The following is a 17477-nucleotide window of genomic DNA, read 5'->3' as shown; positions in this document are numbered from 1 at the left end:
AGTATTAATAGTGTTGACATTGTGACAACATAAATACAGTATAACCCTGCTTTTACATTCCAGAATTAACATTTTCCTGCCATTTATAACGTTTTTTATTGCTCCCATCAAATTTCCTATATTCATAGTGTTAACTCACACCTGATTTTGAGCCAACATATTTAAAATTTTCTAACAAATTACTCGTTATGAAAAAATGTAATTGTCATAAAATGATGCTATCATCACGCTGGTGTTGTCGGCCATCAAATAGCATTTACAAGCATTACATGGTAACATTACGTGGTTAAGTTTCTTGGCACTAGTACGTTCTACCCAGCATACATGAATCAGTAAATGTAGGAACAATTTGTGATTTATTTTAATTCCCTTAGCTTTATCTCCTGCTGCTGCCAAGCTCGACTTGGCACAGTCGCTGATGGGAGAGTTTAAGTTTATTCAAATAAAGGTATCATGACCAATCAGGACCATGTCCAAATATTCACTGCTACAAATGCGCACCTTCATGACTGTTGTGATCATCACACTCTGTAATGTGGCCATTTGTATGACTAGTTGACACCTTTGCTCACTTTTAGTTGCTAAAATGTTTTTGACTTAAACATAGCACCAGTTACACATTTTTTAACGTTTAGTAAGACACATTTAGAGAATTTATTGTCATTGTCAAGTGCAGATATTTACATAGGTAACTTTTGTGATATTTAACAAACAAACAATATGAGTGACAGTTTGTATGTGTCCGATTTTTTACACAATGGAGGAAGAACAGTACCTTATAAACTCAAAAATATGACCATGATGCGAGAGACGCCTAAAACATAACCAACGCCATACTAAATACATATACTTGAACCTGACAATGACTGTGGCCATGTGTGTGTGAGTTGCATTTGTATGTTGTCCAATTCCAATTAAGTTCTTTTTGTCTGAAACCTTACTTGTTTGACAGTCTTTTTGCTATGCCTATCTGTGACTCAGCATCTCTGCTACATGGAGAATAAATTTTCGAAACACGTAGAGATAAACATGAAAAAAATATGGAATTATTTACATAATGAATGATAGTTGTAGGCTTCTCAAAAACATTAATTATGATGTATGAAGTTAAATGTTTTTACTTCCCAGACTGTTAGCAGTTCCAGTTACATTAACAGCTTTTACAAGATAATAAACCTTTATTAGATATGAAATAAGTCCCTGACCTGCATTTTGATGCCTATTACGTACATATCTCACATAAAGTATAAAAATGCAAGGCAGAGATCCTATACGGTCCTTTTACAGGTTCCACACTTATTTCCCACATTTTACACAATTTTTTAAAGTTCCTAGAAAAGCATAAAAGCGGCATTTTACTGTACAGCATTTTCTTATTGCAATAGTAATTAACACCATTCACATTTCACAAGAAATTTCCCAAACTGAGAGTGAAGTGGCAGATGAGATACATTTTTTTTTAACAACAGTTAGTGGAATGTGTATTACATTACTGCTCATGATGCAGAAACAATATAATTAAGAACTGCTATGAAGGAAAACTGTATTTATATAATAGTGAAGTAAAAACAGAGGCCTTGTTAAAGTAGTCCACTACCAAATAATTAATCAAATCCTTGAACAATGGAATGTAATTAGGACATAAGAAAACAACATTTCAAGCAAAGAAATAAACTCAGATTGTTTTTGATGAGGCGAGCGACTGTTTGACAACAGAAATCACTGATACAAAACAGTTGAGATATAAGAATGTATTTACTGTAATGTCTGAAGTATGGTGGTACAAAATTATGAAATGTATATTCTGGGAGTGGAAACATAAGTTTACATGAAATACAGCAGCCAAATGAAAACATCTTTTTGTGCATGGACAGTGATAATAATTTCTTACTGGTTAATTATGGATACTTACAGAAAATATATTAGAGCAAACCACACTCTTCAAAGGCATTACTGACATCTTAGTCAAAAGCATACATCAATTCCCATAAAACATAGGCCCACATACCTCTTTATCTGCATTTATGCCATAAAAACTGACTGTCTTCAAGATAAGCAGCTTGAAAGATTGGTAAGCATTCAGTTACATTCCATCATCTTTGACCAGTTCACAATATTGCCTCATAACAGTATTCCTATCTACACATTCTGCAAGACTGCATATATAGCTGACACAGGTAATGCTTTAAAACATACATTATCATTGTTGCTGATGTTCCATACATGTCACAGAGGTATTTCATTTTTTATTTGCTATCCCTACTACATGCTAATGGTTTCGGATAAAGTTTTTGTGACTAAGAGTTTCTGACTATTACAAAAGATGCTCAAGATGACTGCCAGTGGCTTAAATGCAACCAAGCACATCAGTGCCTTTGCAAATCTTTTGAAACTACAGACAAAATTTTTCCTTTATACTGTTACATGTGTTGATGAGGGCAATTGGTTCTCTCATTGTTTGCTACATTTAAAGATGTTCCAAATCAACTGCATGTAATTATAAATGTAGTTCATTTGACTAAGAATAATACCTTTGTCCACAATGTTCTTCACTTCTTCCTCACATTCATGAAGATTAAGAGCGAGGAGGTCAGATAGGGTGGTGCTTTCATCCATCACAAAACGTACCTTTGAATAAATAAAAACAATTTTCAAATAAAAATTCTGAGGACGGAATCTGTAACTTTCCTTACACAGATGTTTTTTCTATAAGTTGAAAATTTTATATAGGCAATCATCATAAAGTTTTTAGGGCTATTACACATTATTCTAAATAAATTTTTAGATAAAATAAAAACTGTGGCACAACTGAACTATGTTCAAAGAGACAAGAAGCTCTTACTTATTACCAACAGAAATTTTGACAGAGTTAGCAATCACTTGAGTTTAGATCATTCTTGGGTTTTTGTGCAACTGAATTTCATTACAGCTTCCCTCCTTTATTTATCTTTCACAGAACTAGATAAAATAACTGTTTGTGTGAAGCTGAGATCCATTATTAAGTATTTATACTGCTAATAAGAATGAGTTTTTAACAGGTACACGTACTAACACTAAAAGTTCAAAATTTCCTGCATGCTACCAACCAACAGACACCTTCACATACAAAGGTATAATAGTACTATTTGTTTGCTATTACATGTACTATTGATTCTATCCCATATAAAAGTGGTTTCATGAGCAGACAGAATAACATTTCAACTGACATGTAGCCAGTGACATTATTCAAGTCACACGGCACTGTATTCACTGTGGAGACGCTGCTTGCATTGTAGATAAAATCACTATAAGCCTTCAAGACATAATGTTGACCATACACAAATTTCTTGGGATCGAGATGTGAAGAAAGTCATCCTGAACTAGCTGTATGACTCTGCTGAATGATGTTAATATGGTGTTGCTGTTTTGGTGTGTTATTGTAAAACTCTTCACACAACATATTAAATAAAAATAATAATAAAAACAAAAACAAAAATTACACAAAAATGTGCTCTAAGAAATTTGATGATCTGGAATGTCACAAGCACCAATGCTACTCTTTTAACAGATACAAGACAATTACAACTGCAGAAGGTACAAGCATACATCATGTTTTCATACACTGCATTACTGAAATTCTTGTGGCATTTTTAAAATTCACTTGTACAATGAAATACTAACCCGATGCACTTGTGATTCCTCACAGTCATACAATTACAAAAAGCAATAATAAGCAGAAATTCTAAGGCACAGTTCCCTGAACGCAACAATATTCAGAGCATAGATGCATGAAGCAATGAGATTAGAAGGAAAAGTGAGAAACTATTCAGAACAGAAATTCTGTCTACATACAAATTTTTGGTCTGAATGAGCACTTTTGTCACTTCTTCAGGTATGGACCATTCCTCTTTGGCTCCCTGTACACAATGTTTTTCTAGTGAGTGGCAGAGATAATCATCTACTGTGTATTTAGATGGTTCATATCCCTCTTTCAACAAGTGTTACTGCAATGGCCTCTTTTCTTTTTCCTGTCTTAAATGCCATATCGCACCGTATATCATAGTGAATCCATCAATATCAAATCTGTTGCTTAATTTTTCATAAAACGAAATGCTATCCATTACTTAATTCTGACAAAAATATGAAAAGGGTACCCTGATAGTCATGAAACAGAAGAGAAGCTTGCAGATGGATGTGTCTGACAGCGTGTGGAGAACCTCTGCCAGATAATCTCTGCAGCCCATAAGCAGCTGCCACACATGTTCTCTACAAGCCCTAACACAGTGATCCCTTTCCAGAAATCCAGAAGGATCTCCAGCCCCCTTCTCAAAAACCTGGGTCCACCACATACCTATCTTCTGAGTCTTATATCTCTGCTCACTCTTATATACTTCTAAAAAGTCTAAAATATTCACAGCAATAATCCACAAAGCATAGTCTGTCAGCCATGACTGCATTCAGAGGCCACTATATGGATCATTAGATAATATGAGGAAGATGTCGTCAGCTTAAAACTTAGTTATATCACTTCAAATCATACTATTCCTGTCATTTACTTTTAGGTAATGTGTGCATTTTTCTAGATATCAATGAAACAAGTTCTACTATAAATAAGACTTGGTTGCTTCAGAGTTCTAATAAAATAAACATGATTTTCTTTCAAGGATGGTTCAATAAGTCTGGTAAAAAGGCAAGAAAAAATCATGGTTTCGTAAACAAGTCACCTTACATCTCAACAGTGTCTCCATTGTGGGATATACACTTGGACCAGTGATCCACCAGCATTTTCATCCCATCACAAAAGCAGGTTCTGTCAAACTGTGCAAAATACTCAATGACTGTAGCTATCACTCCCACATTTGATGAACATTTTTTCCCAGCAAACCAAAGTTTCAAGTAAGGGAACAGGAAGAACTCACTTGGGGCTACGTCTGGTGTATAGGGAAGATGAAGAACCAATGCAAAGCCCAATTCATGTACTTTCACCACTGTTATCACTGATGTATGGGATGGTGCATTATCCCGGTGAAGGAACACTTTTATACATACCAACTTTCGACTTTTTCCAGACAATGCAAGTTTCAAATGATCCAACAGTGAAGTGTAATAGGGTCCGGTTGTGGTTCTGCCTTTTTCCAAGTAATCTAAGAAGATTATTTATTAAGAATACCAAAAGACAGTGGCCTTCACCTTACCATAGAACAAAATGTTCTTTGTGTTCTTCAGTGCACTTTCATGAGCCTTTGTCCACTGTTTTGGCTGCTGTTTAGACTATGGTGAGTAATGATGGGCCTGGGTTTCATCAACAGTCACAAATTGGTGCAAAAGTCTTGCAAATTGTAATTAAATTCGCCAGACATTGTACTGAAATATTTTCCGGATACGCTTTTGGTCGACTGTGAAAAGTCGCAGCACCCACCTTCTTTAAAGCCAGTTCTCCAAGTAGAATATTACGCATTCACTCAACTGAGATGCATATAGTCTCTGCAATCTCACAAATTTTTATTTGACTCTCCTCCATTACTATATCATGGATTATGTCAATGGCTTCCTTCATGGTGACCTCAACTGAACAACCAGAGCACACTTTGCCTTCGGTGCCTGTCCAACCACATTTAAATTCGTTAGTCCAAAAGAAATTGGTCTTCAGTGGTGGTGCAGAGTCTATGTGAACTTCATCTATTTCTATTCTGATTTGTGCAGCAATCCAATCCTTCAAATGAGAATGTTTAGTAACAGCACAAAACACAGTTTTCTACATTTTCAATTGAAGTCAGCACACTGATTAATTCAGATAGCATCAACAATGAACTGCATACTGTACATTGTTGAAATTCTTTATACGGCCCTTGAAAGAATCAAGCTTACTAACCAAGAAAGTGAGACAAAAAGCAGTGTTCCATTCTTTCATGGAAATTTACCAGGCTTATCAAACCACCCTTGTTTTTGCACATACATATTCATGAAAATGATGATGTCTTTGGTGTGTACATTTGTATACAAATTCATGCATGCAAAAACCATGCACAAGGAGTATTGTACATATGAACCTGCATTATTTCTCACCACAAATAATAATGGCATGAATAAGAATTAATAACATAACTTAGAAAACCATAAATGAATGTAATTCACTTGGACAATAAATGACATGCCAATTACTGTAATGGTGTAACTATGTTTGTAACACAAGTAAATACTTTTAATATAGCCATGTGCTTTAATAAGTTTATTTTTAAGTTGTACCTATTGTACTAATATTTAATTTATTTCATTAACATGACTCATCATCAGATGTGACAAAATAGATTTAATTAAACCAATAAGCATTTTAAAACTATCCTGGTTAGAAATAAATTTATTTTGGGTACTGGACAGAACTGTCATAAGAAAGGGAAACTATTATTAATGGTTTAGTGTATCACAAACATCCCACATTTGGAAATTTCAGCAAGCAAATGGTGGACATTGTTGGCGTGTTTCTTTTTTTAAAAAAATCAGGTGTAACAACTTTTTTGAGCAGAGTAGTACTTACAGTGACTTCAGGTGGCAATGCAGCTAAGCTCTGCATCATCAAGTGCACACACACACGAAATCGCCCAGTCAGAATTGCATAGCAAAGGACAGAGAAGAAGTCACTATATCATTTCTATTATATTTTCTTGTCTATAAAAGCATGTTTCTTTGCATACTAGTAAAGGAACATACATTAAACATCACACACATTAATTTTGGGAAAAAATGATACATTGGGAAGGAATGCAAAGAAATGAAAATCTATTTGCTGAATTTATGAGATGAAAAATTCCATCTTCAGTTTTCAATCCTTGATTCCCAGGGGAAATAATTAGAACACTAATGCCATTACTTACAAGACCAATTATAGTCAGTTTTTGTAAATATGATCTGTTTTGAGGCAATGCGAAAGGTCAAGGTCTTTGTCAGACGGCTTAATGAAGTAAGCCTAAAGGAACAACAACATTACGGTGGCAACTAAACGGTAAATGATGTAATTTTTGGTCAAGCCACAGAAATAAATTCAGAGATATAGAACAAAATTCCGGGGTATACTGTCTTAGAAACAAAAGTGAATTATAAACTACAGTGGGGAAATATGATATGCTAATTTTCATTGTAACCACATAAAATAGTGTCATTCAGAATAAATATAACTGGAAAAAAAATCATAAAATGAATTAAGCAAGACAGCAACTGTTACGTTATAAGTCAGAGCAGGACTATAACCAAATAAAGCTCACAATTTCTAACACTGTCGCCAGAACTGATCATGGTCCTTTGGTTCTGAGTCAAGTGCAAGGACTGAACCAGACACTTTGAGACTTCCATGACAAGCTAGTCTGTGACTTTCTGGACTTGTGCCATGGGGCAGTAGGGGCCCCCTAAATGGGCCAGGTGTGTACTATACATGAGAGGCTGTTACTCAGGTAACTGACTGTGTGTGGAGTGAACATAAGGTTTTTCTTATATCAGGTGACTCCCCATCCCATTCAGATAAAAATAGCTGTGGAAAAACCAAAAGTATCAATGTAGGATTGAAACAAATGCCTCCCACAGATGAAAGTATTAAAATCCTAATGGTAAACTGCCAAAGCATTCACAAAAAAGTGGGAGTTTGAAGCACTCATGAAATGAAGTGAAACTCTTATAATACTAGGTACAGAAAGCTGGTTGAAACAAGAAATTGATAGCTGTGAGACTTTTGGGGAAAATTTAAGTCTATACTGAAAGGATAGGAAAACGGGAAATGCAGATGGTCTATTTGTCACAGAAGACATGAAACTCAAATCCACTGGGGTAGAAATAAGCTCCATATGGCATTGTTTGGGCAAGACTCAGTATCAGGGGAGGGAATTAAATGATAGTTGGGTCCTTCTATTGCCCTCCTGACTCATCTTTGATGTAACAGAAAAATTTAAAGAAAACCTCCATCCACTTGTATGTAAGTTCCCCAATCATACTGTAACCATCAGCAGAGACTTTAATCATCCAACAATTAACTGGGAAAATTAGTTTTGTTAACAGTGGGTGTAATAAGATAGCCTGTGAAACTTTACTAAATGCCTTCTCTGAAAGCTACCTAGAACATACTGTTAGGAACCCCACTCATGATAGAAATATATTGGATCTAATGACAACAAATAGACCTGACCTCTTTGAGGATGTCCACATCGAAACCAGTATCAGTGACCATGGACACAGTTGTGACAACAATGATTACCAAAGTATGAAGGACAACTAAAACAAGCAGAAAGATATTATATGTTCAGTAAATTAGACAAAAAAATCAGTAGTGTCATATTTCAGTGAGGAATTGAAATGTTCAGCACAGGGCAGGATCATGTAGAGGAACTATGGCTCAATTTTAAAAGAATAGTTGACAGTGCACTGGACAGGTATGTACCCAGTAGAACAGTTCACAATGGGAGGGAACCTCCATAGTATACAGCCACTGTAAAGAATCTTCTAAGGAAACAGAGATTACTGCATAATAGGTGGAAAACAAAGTGTAGGGCGATAGATAAAGAAATACTGAATGAAATGCATTTGGCTGATTCCATCAATGACTACCATCACAGAATACTGTCAAATGATCTTTCACAGAACCCAAAAAAATTGTGGTCATATGCAAAGGTTGTTAGTGACTCCAAAGTTAGCGTCCAGTCCCTAGTGAATAAGACAGGAACTGCAATTGTGGGTAGCAAAGCAAAAGCTAAAATGCTTTATTCCATTTTCAAATGTTCTTTTACAATGGAAAACCAAGGAGAGAACTGCCCCAATTTAATCCTCATACTGCTAACAAGATCAATGAAATAAGTACTAGTGTTAGTTGTGTTGAGAAACAGTTAAAAATCATTAAAATTGAACAAAGCTCCAGAGCCAGAAGGATTCTGTGTCAGATTTTATACTGAATTTGTGGATGAGTTAGCACCTCTTCTGACTTTAATCTATGATGGATCCCTTGAATAAAAAACTGTGCCCAGTTCTTGGGAAAAGACACACGTCACACCTGTCTATGAGAAGGGTAACAAAATTGATTCACAAAACTTCCATCTAATATGCTTGACATAAATTTGTTGTAGAATCTTAGAACGTATTCTGAGCTCAAACATAATGAGGTATCTGAACAGAATGCTCTCCTCAATGTCAACCAGCATGGATTTCAAAAACATCGATCATGTGAAACCCAACTCACCCTTTTCACACAGGAGATACTGAAAGCTTTGGATCAAGGCAATCAGGGAGATGCTGTATTTCCCAATTTCCAAAAATCATTTGACTCAGTAACACATTTACACTTATAGTCAAAAGTATGATCATATGAGGTATTAAGTGAAATTTGTGACTCGATTGAGGACTTTTTTGTATGGAGGATGTAACATGTTGTCTTGGATGGAGAGTAATTGTCAGACGTAGAAGTAACTTCAGGTGTGCCCAGGAAAGAGTGTTGGGACACTTGCTGTTCATGTTGTGTATTAATGACCTTACATACAATGGCATAGTAATATCAGGCTTTTTGCAGATGATGTAATTATCTATGATGAGGTACTGTCTGAAAGAAGTGACATAAATATTCAGTCAGATCTTAATAAGATTTCAAAATAGTGCAGAGATTGGCAACTCGCTTTCGATTTTCAGAAATGTAAAATCTTGCACTTCACAAAATGAAAAAAAGTAGTATCCTATGACTATAGTATCAGACAGTCACTGCTGGATTTGGCCAACTCATACAAATACCTGGGTGTAATGCTTCATCAGGATATGAAATGGAATTATCTCATAGGTTCAGTCATGAGTAAAGCAGGTGGTCGACTTTGGCTTCTTGGTAGAATGCTGGAAAAGTGCAATCAGTCTACAAAGGAGATCGCTTACAAATCACATGTGCAATAAGTTCTAGAATACTGCTCAAGTGGGTGGGACCCAAATCGTATAGGACCAACAGGGGATATTGAACGTATATAGAGAAGGGCAGCATGCATGGTCACATGTTTGTTTAATCTGTGGCAGTGTGTCACAGAGATACTGAAGGAACTGAACTGCAAGACTCTTGAAGATAGACAGAAACTAACCTGAGAAAGTCTATTAACAAAGTTTCAAGAATCAGCTTTAAATGATTACCCTAGGACTATACTACAACCCCATACGTATTGCTTGTATAGGGATCATGAGGATAAGATTAGAATAATTACTGCATGCACAGAGGCATTCAAACAATCATTCTTCCCACACTCCATAAGTGAATGGAACAGGAAGAAACCCTAGTAGCTGGTGTATTGGGACATACCCTATGCCATGCATCTCACAGTGGTTTGCAGAGTATAGATGTAGATGTAGAAGCTGTATTTGAGATTTACCACGACTGCAGATCGCCACTTTGAATTTTTTTTTTACTCAGGGCAGGCCTCCCTGTGAAAAAAAACGATTGTCTCATGCTAGTTAATTTGAAACCACTGTTGGCATGGCACAACCAATCATTCCCCCCATGGGTGAAGGGAGGCTGATTTAATTAAATCAGTCACAAATTTAATTACTTGCAAGTAAGGAGCCTTTTACCAAGATTCAATGTGTTCTGGATTTTCTTTCTTTGCATTCATATCTAACAGACATCTAGTAACAAAAACATTTCAGAAGATAAATTAATTCATGTCTGTGAAATTTGTTTAGATGTGTGCTAAAAATACTAACACAGCCTCAGCAGAAAGCTATTAAGTGATATAAATAAAAATGTCAACAATATTTGAGACAGAAAATGAATACATGTGTTAGGCTGCCAAAGATGAAAAATTTGGAGCAGGTCTCACAGATAACATTAATTTATGTTTGAAATTTAATTGCCTGAAACAAAAATAAATAAATGGTACAATGAACATACAATGAAGAGAAAATTTCCCTAAGCTCTAGAAAAAGGAATACATAGACCCAGAAGGAGAGTTGATTCAAATCATTTTTGTACATAACATCTCTTCTGATGAATAGCATTTCCTCCTAACAGGAACCAGTATATTTTTTTCCAGTTGCACCTCCAGCCCTAAAACCTCCCTGTGTTTAGTTGAGTAAAAGATGGGTATGGTTAATGAATGTAAAAGACTGCCACATAAAAGATCAGTATCTTCCCAAATTTTTCTGTAGTAACGTGGTTTATAACTGTAGATTTCCTTGCTGCATGTCACTGCAAGGGATCACAGTTATGATCCATGGAACACTCAAATAAATTCAACTACCCCAAGAGAGAAATGGGACTGAGTAACAGTTTTAATCTTTGAGTCTATTAGAACAGCTCTATTTTTTTTTTTTTTTTTTTTATTTTTTGTTTGTTTGTAATTACAAGATGTCTTTTCTGTCTCAAATATTATTAACAATAATCTTTTTACTTTCATTATCAATAAAATAAAAAGTTTGTATGACTTTCTGCTAGTTTTAATAGCATGAGATAGTGTGGAAAGTATTGTGTGCAAATCCATAATACACAGACAGATAAGGAAGAGATAAATTAAAATGTTGGAACTGATCTTAAAAATACCAGATGGCACACAACAAAAATCCTTACTTATGACAGAAAATATGGAAGAAATATCTAATAAAAGTTTAGAATTCAATGTAAAGCTTTAAGGGAGACGTAACAATAGAGACAGGAAGAAGTAAGTTTCCGTATGAGAAAAACTTATTCATTGTAAATCAAAATAAACAACAGCAAACAGAAGGACCTTTGTTGATTTCATCAGTTGATGCCAATGCCGTTCTCGTATTGCTGGATTCTGTAGTTCACCAACTGCTCTCAGAGATGTTAGCATGTTCTTGACAGTAGCCTCAAGTGTCACATATGTATCCCATGATCGCATTTCCTTATCCAGTGCTGAAAACAAAACTTTCATGTATCTATATTGTTAATTACAGATACAAGGTGCTATAAACTGTGTAAACGTTTCTATTCCAGCATTGTTCAATAAGGTTACAAATGTTAACGTTGACAGAAATACCTGTGTTTAAAATATTTTTTTCATATTAATGATTTAGATTATCTGCATATATTACCACTGTCCATAGCCATGAATGATAAGAAATGGGCACCTGAGGAAAAAGTTGATTAATGTTTTCTCTGTTTTATAAATTGCTTACCCATAAGAATAATTTTATACCACAGCTACAAGAAAAAACCAAGGGCTGTTTTTATTGTAAACATATTAATAAAGAAAAAGATTATTTAAAACTTGTAATTTATAAGATGAACACAAAAAGATAAAAATCTTTCTTTAAGGTGTAGAGATATAGTGTCCGACAAATTTATAGTGTATTTTTTTCCGTCTCCTCTTACAAGAAGTAGCAATGTATCACTAAATTGCAATAGCTATTAAATATGATGCAATTTTTTCACTCCTCAAAATAACATTGCACTCATGGTAGCATTTACTGGTGTTGATGTTTCCTAAATAACTGATCTCTTTGTGTGCCCTATTCTGTGTGTCCTTTAGTTGATTTGAACCTAAGTGACTTTCCTACATACAAGATAAAGTCTGCATAAGTTGCCCTGGAACTACTGGATGATGACAGGGGTTTTTCTCTCCATCCACGAAGCCACCTAACATGTACAATACATATACATATGTATGCATGTAGTTGTTGTCTTCAGTCAAAAGACTGGTTCAATGCAGCTCTCCATTCTAGCTTATCCTGCACAAGCCTCACCATCTCTACACAACTCTTGCACCCTACATCCATTTAAATTTGCTTACTGAACTCAAGCCTTGGTCATCCTCAGTTTTTAATGGCCACAGTTCACTCCATTAACAAATTAACTATTCCTTGATGTGATATTACATTATTTCCTTTATGTTTCCTATATTGTTACACAATGCAATAAACTGTAAAGTCACAAAAACTTTTCTCGAAATTGTAGGTGTTCTCTACGTATTTTGACCTCCTGATACACTCACATTATATCACCCACAGTTTTTGCAAAAACTGCATACATTTGCAACAATGATAATATACACAAAAAGACCATTGAAGTCCCATGTTAGTGTACCATGTCTACCCAAGACTTTGTAAACATTGCTAATTTGTAGAAAAAATGTAGTGACAATAGACCAAACATTATTGCTTTCATGAGAAAGTCCTATCATGCCTATTTTGGAGTGAAACTAAGCGACATCAATAAAGCATGGGCTCCACAGTTCATGCATATAGAACATTTACGATGGTGGGTGGCAGGAAAGAAGAAGTAATTAAGGTTTGGCATCCTCATGGTCTGGTGGGGAAAACAGAATCATACAGACAACTGCTACTCCTGCTAGTGTATGGTTACTAGTTCAGCAAGAAAAAGAAGAGTATGAGTACCCAAATAACATCCTCTCAGCAATTCTTCATATTCCACATGTCATGGATATACTTATACAACAGTTCCATAGACATTACATATGGATTGTAGTGATGACAGAGATCGTGTAGGAGGTGGATGACACTGACTTTGAAGTAGGCACAGACAAGAGCCCTCCTCTGTGTGATCTGGGACTGAACAAGAATGAAGCACAGTTCTTACGGTCAAGACTGCATGGAAGACATTTGTTAACAGCTGTTACATTTTACAGAAAAAGATACTTGATTTCCACATAACATTTTACTCAAAATGTCTTGTTAGTGTACTGCATGAGGTACAAGTTTTGATTGGTCAATTCAACATCCCATATGTGCTACATGACTGCAGACTGTTTACTGTCTCATCTAAAAGAAGCCTGAAGGCAGTTCTGCTGCACAATGGTAACATGTATGCCTCCATGCCAGTTGGCCATTCTGTGCATCTGGAAAAAAAAAAAAAAAAACAACATGACAACATGAAGGTTCTTCTTATTACCATTTATTTTTAGGATCACAACTGGATGGTGTGTGGTGATCTTAAAGTTTGGGTATGCTGCTAGGACTACAATCAGGATGTACCAAATTCCCTTGTTGCACCTGTGAATGAGACGGTTGAGCTCTTGACAAACATTGGGAGCAAAAACAATGGCCCAAAAGACTGGAACTGGTTCAAGGGAACAAAAATATCTAGTATGACCCTCTAGTGGAAAGAGACAGAATCCTTTTTCCACCTCTTCACATAAAACTGGGCACAATGAAGCAGTTTGTCAAGGCATTACCTGATTGGGGAAACTGTTTCAGATATCTGTGTTACAAGTTCCCAACATATCAGATGCTAAGTTGAAAGAGGGCATGTACACTGGACCCACTATTCAGAAACTAATGTTAGATGAAGATTTCTTCATTCAGTGAATGCCATGAAGTGAAGATCCTGGACTATCTTAAAATGTGTGGTTCAGAACTTCATGGGAAATAATCACAGTCCAGAGTACGTCAGCATAGTTGAGATATGTTGACATAATTCAAAATGCTGGGATGCCCAATGAGTTTGAAGTTACATTTTTTAAATTTTTATCTTGATTTTTTTCATCCAAACCAGAATCTGTTAATGAAGAACAGGGTGAAATATTCCCTCAGGATATCAAGGACATGAAACGATGACACCAGGGAATCTGGAATGTTTGGATAATGGGCGACTACTGCTGGATGTTTCACCTTGAGGACATGGATTTGCCCCATAACAGGACAAGCAGGGGCCATGACATGGCAACTAAGAAAGCAGGGAATAAATGAGGATAGTGTTTTGTACCACGTTCTCTGTATGCATCAGTTCACTGTGTGCATATTTTAGTATGTTCTTGTTTTAAATTTATATTCTACTTCAGCATGATTTGTCTGCACAGGTGCCAACTCCATGGGGCCTGAGAGGGCCTGAGCCCCTTCAAAAGTTCATTTGGGGGTTTATTAGTTATATTATGCTTTGTAAAATCACAAAATTATGTTGGAATTTTCTATTTTCCTTGTTTGACGATAGTTACCTTTTAAAATATGTTGAGTAATGAGTTAAAACAAATAATTATTACTGTAGTATGCAGGTTAACTGAAAACGAGTGGTGTGAATCATGATAGTGTTGTGGTGCTGCGGGTACACTTAGAATTTGTCACGGTGTGCGAACCTTCAGGTAAAGTGTGGTGCCTGCGGGCCAGCACTGAGGCCATGGCAACATCAAAAGGACTGGAGCAGAAGTGCTTGGAACCCTCCGCCTCACATTGCCTTGACACTTCCGAGACATTACGATGCCGTGGGTATATAAAGCCCACCCTGCTGTCACAGTCATTCAGTGTGGATAGTTTCTTTCAGTACATGCTGCAGAAGTCTTTAGTGTTCCGACTTTTAGTGTCTAGTGGACTATTTTATGTGATGATATTTTATTCATTTACTTTAGTCTCTTAGTGTATAATGAATTAAGTTTGCAATGGATAAATTTGTTACCAAAAAGGTGCACTTGGGAATTGATGATACAGCAAGTCAACCTCCAACAAGTATTGTGTAGTCAATTGCTTCATCATCTTCAGCTGAGAACCATTCATAGCTGAAACCTGGACAATCTGGTAAGGGAAGATCATTTCAGAAGTCTTGGTTGATCAAATATACTTGGTTAGAATATGAAGCATCTACCAAAAAAAGAGGTAGATGATAAAAATCTATTACAATTTTCTTCAATAAAAGAAGATGCATTTACTTCCGTAGGGTTTTCTAACTGGAAAAAAGCTTTGGAAAAATTCTGTCTTCATGAAAATACGTTTACGCATAAGGAAGGTGTTCTGAAACTAAATTCTACCACTAACCGAAGTGTGGCCTCCCAACTGAATGAACAGTCAGATAGTCATATGAAAAAAGGCCATTTAGCTCTTGAGACAATTTTTAATACCGTGCAATTTATATGCTGACAAGGACTAGTAATTACACGGCACAAAGATTTAAACTCAAATTTTTTTCAGTTGTTGGAACTCTGAAAGAGTGACATACCTGAGTTTAAAGATGGATTAGGGCATTTGGGGTTTAAGTGGACATCACACGATATTCAAAACAAGATCACTGATCTACTAGGAAAGTCTGTGTTGAGAAAGGTATTGGCTTCAGTCAAGGAGACTGAACATTTTTCTATTATGGCTGACGAAACAAGTAATTCTTCGATTCATGAACAAGTGTCATTTTTTATTCGTACTGTCGATGATTCCTTAATCATCAACGAAGATTTTATTGACTTATACAAGATGCCCAACACTGAATCACAAACTCCGTATAGTATTTTAAAAGATGGTTTTGCTCATCTTGATTTGTCAAGGTATAAGTTAAGAGGATAATCCTATGATGGTGCCTCAAATATATATACAAACAAAAGCACGTTATATGCACTGCACTGCTCACAGTTTAGACTTGGCAGTTGTAGACAGTCTCTGCCATCTTATGTCTATGAGGGATATTATGGCTTTAGCAACAGACTTAATAAACACTGTAAGGGAATCAAAGAAAAGGATGGGACTTTTCAGAAGCATACGCTGTGAGAACGCCAACGACCAAGCTGGTCTACAACCTCGTTGCCCAACTCGATGGACTATGCGAGCTTCTAGTATCCTGAGAATATTGAAAAACTTTGAAGAACTTCTAGGGTTTTTTGAAACATTTGCTGCAGAGGACAAAACAAAGGCAGGTTACAAATGTGCAGGTTACCTTGAGACAATGTTACAATTCAAGTCTTATTTCTTTTTACGTCTTTATTGCCATGCACTGAACCCAGTAGAGAATGTCAATGAAAAAATTCAATGCCCTCATCTAAGTGTTGCTGATATGGAAAAAATATGTAAGGGCTTGATTTGTATATTGAATAGAAGGCATGACAGTTTTGAACACTTTTGGGAATTGTGCTTAAAAGAAAAACCTTCACAATTTGATGATCCTTCGCTTCCTCGGAATCAAAGTATACCAAAGAAATATGAAAACAATGAAGCCAACTCACTGCACACTTTCAAAACCCCAAAAGCATGCTACAAAGCTATTTAAATTGAAATTTGTGAAATGGTGTAATCTTGCATTGCTGAGTGGTTTGCTTCAACTGGACTCACACAGGTCATTGCAGTTAAACAAGAGTGATTGCTTTTAGTAAACAGAGGTGAAACAAATTTGGAAAAATCAACTGAGTTTTTCAAAAATGACCTAGATATTGAGAGACTGCACTTACACTTGACTACGCTAGCCAATATCGCTAACAAAAAACAACTGGTCTTAAAAAACATGCGTGATGTAAGAAAGTACATTACACAAGAGCCTGCAGTTGGAGAAATGTTATGTGAAGTAGTGAAGTGCATTAAGCTTCTCCAAGTAGTTCCAGTCATAACAGTAACAGCAGAATGGTCATTTAACGCCTTTAGATGTCTGAAGTCATATCTCCAATCAACAATGGGACAGAAGCGATTCAACAGCTTGGCTGTTCTTCATGCCCACCGAGACGTTTTGGTGAATTGGATATCCGACCAGTCATCAACGGCTTCATATTCAGTATTCCAGTCAGACGGTTGACATTTGCACCTTTCTAAAGACACTCTAGCCCTAATAATGGCATTTA

General features: G+C 36.0%; 1 protein-coding gene across 1 annotated transcript in view; it reads right to left on the bottom strand.

Moving 5' to 3' along the window:
• LOC126176568 (dynein beta chain, ciliary) overlaps nt 1-17477 on the bottom strand; it is a 790269-nt gene that overhangs the window by 483736 nt on the left and 289056 nt on the right. Inside the window, exons 26-28 of the mRNA XM_049923728.1 lie at nt 11703-11851; nt 6515-6544; nt 2532-2628 (exon numbers count right to left, since the gene is read on the bottom strand). Of these exons, the coding sequence (XP_049779685.1) occupies nt 2532-2628; nt 6515-6544; nt 11703-11851 (276 nt within the window). The remainder of the gene's footprint in view (nt 1-2531; nt 2629-6514; nt 6545-11702; nt 11852-17477) is intronic.

The sequence above is a fragment of the Schistocerca cancellata genome, chromosome 3 (assembly GCF_023864275.1).
Source record: "Schistocerca cancellata isolate TAMUIC-IGC-003103 chromosome 3, iqSchCanc2.1, whole genome shotgun sequence".
Classification (NCBI taxonomy): domain Eukaryota; kingdom Metazoa; phylum Arthropoda; class Insecta; order Orthoptera; family Acrididae; genus Schistocerca; species Schistocerca cancellata.
The sequence above is the reverse complement of the archived record's forward strand: the minus strand, read 5'-3'. Positions and strand labels throughout refer to the sequence as shown.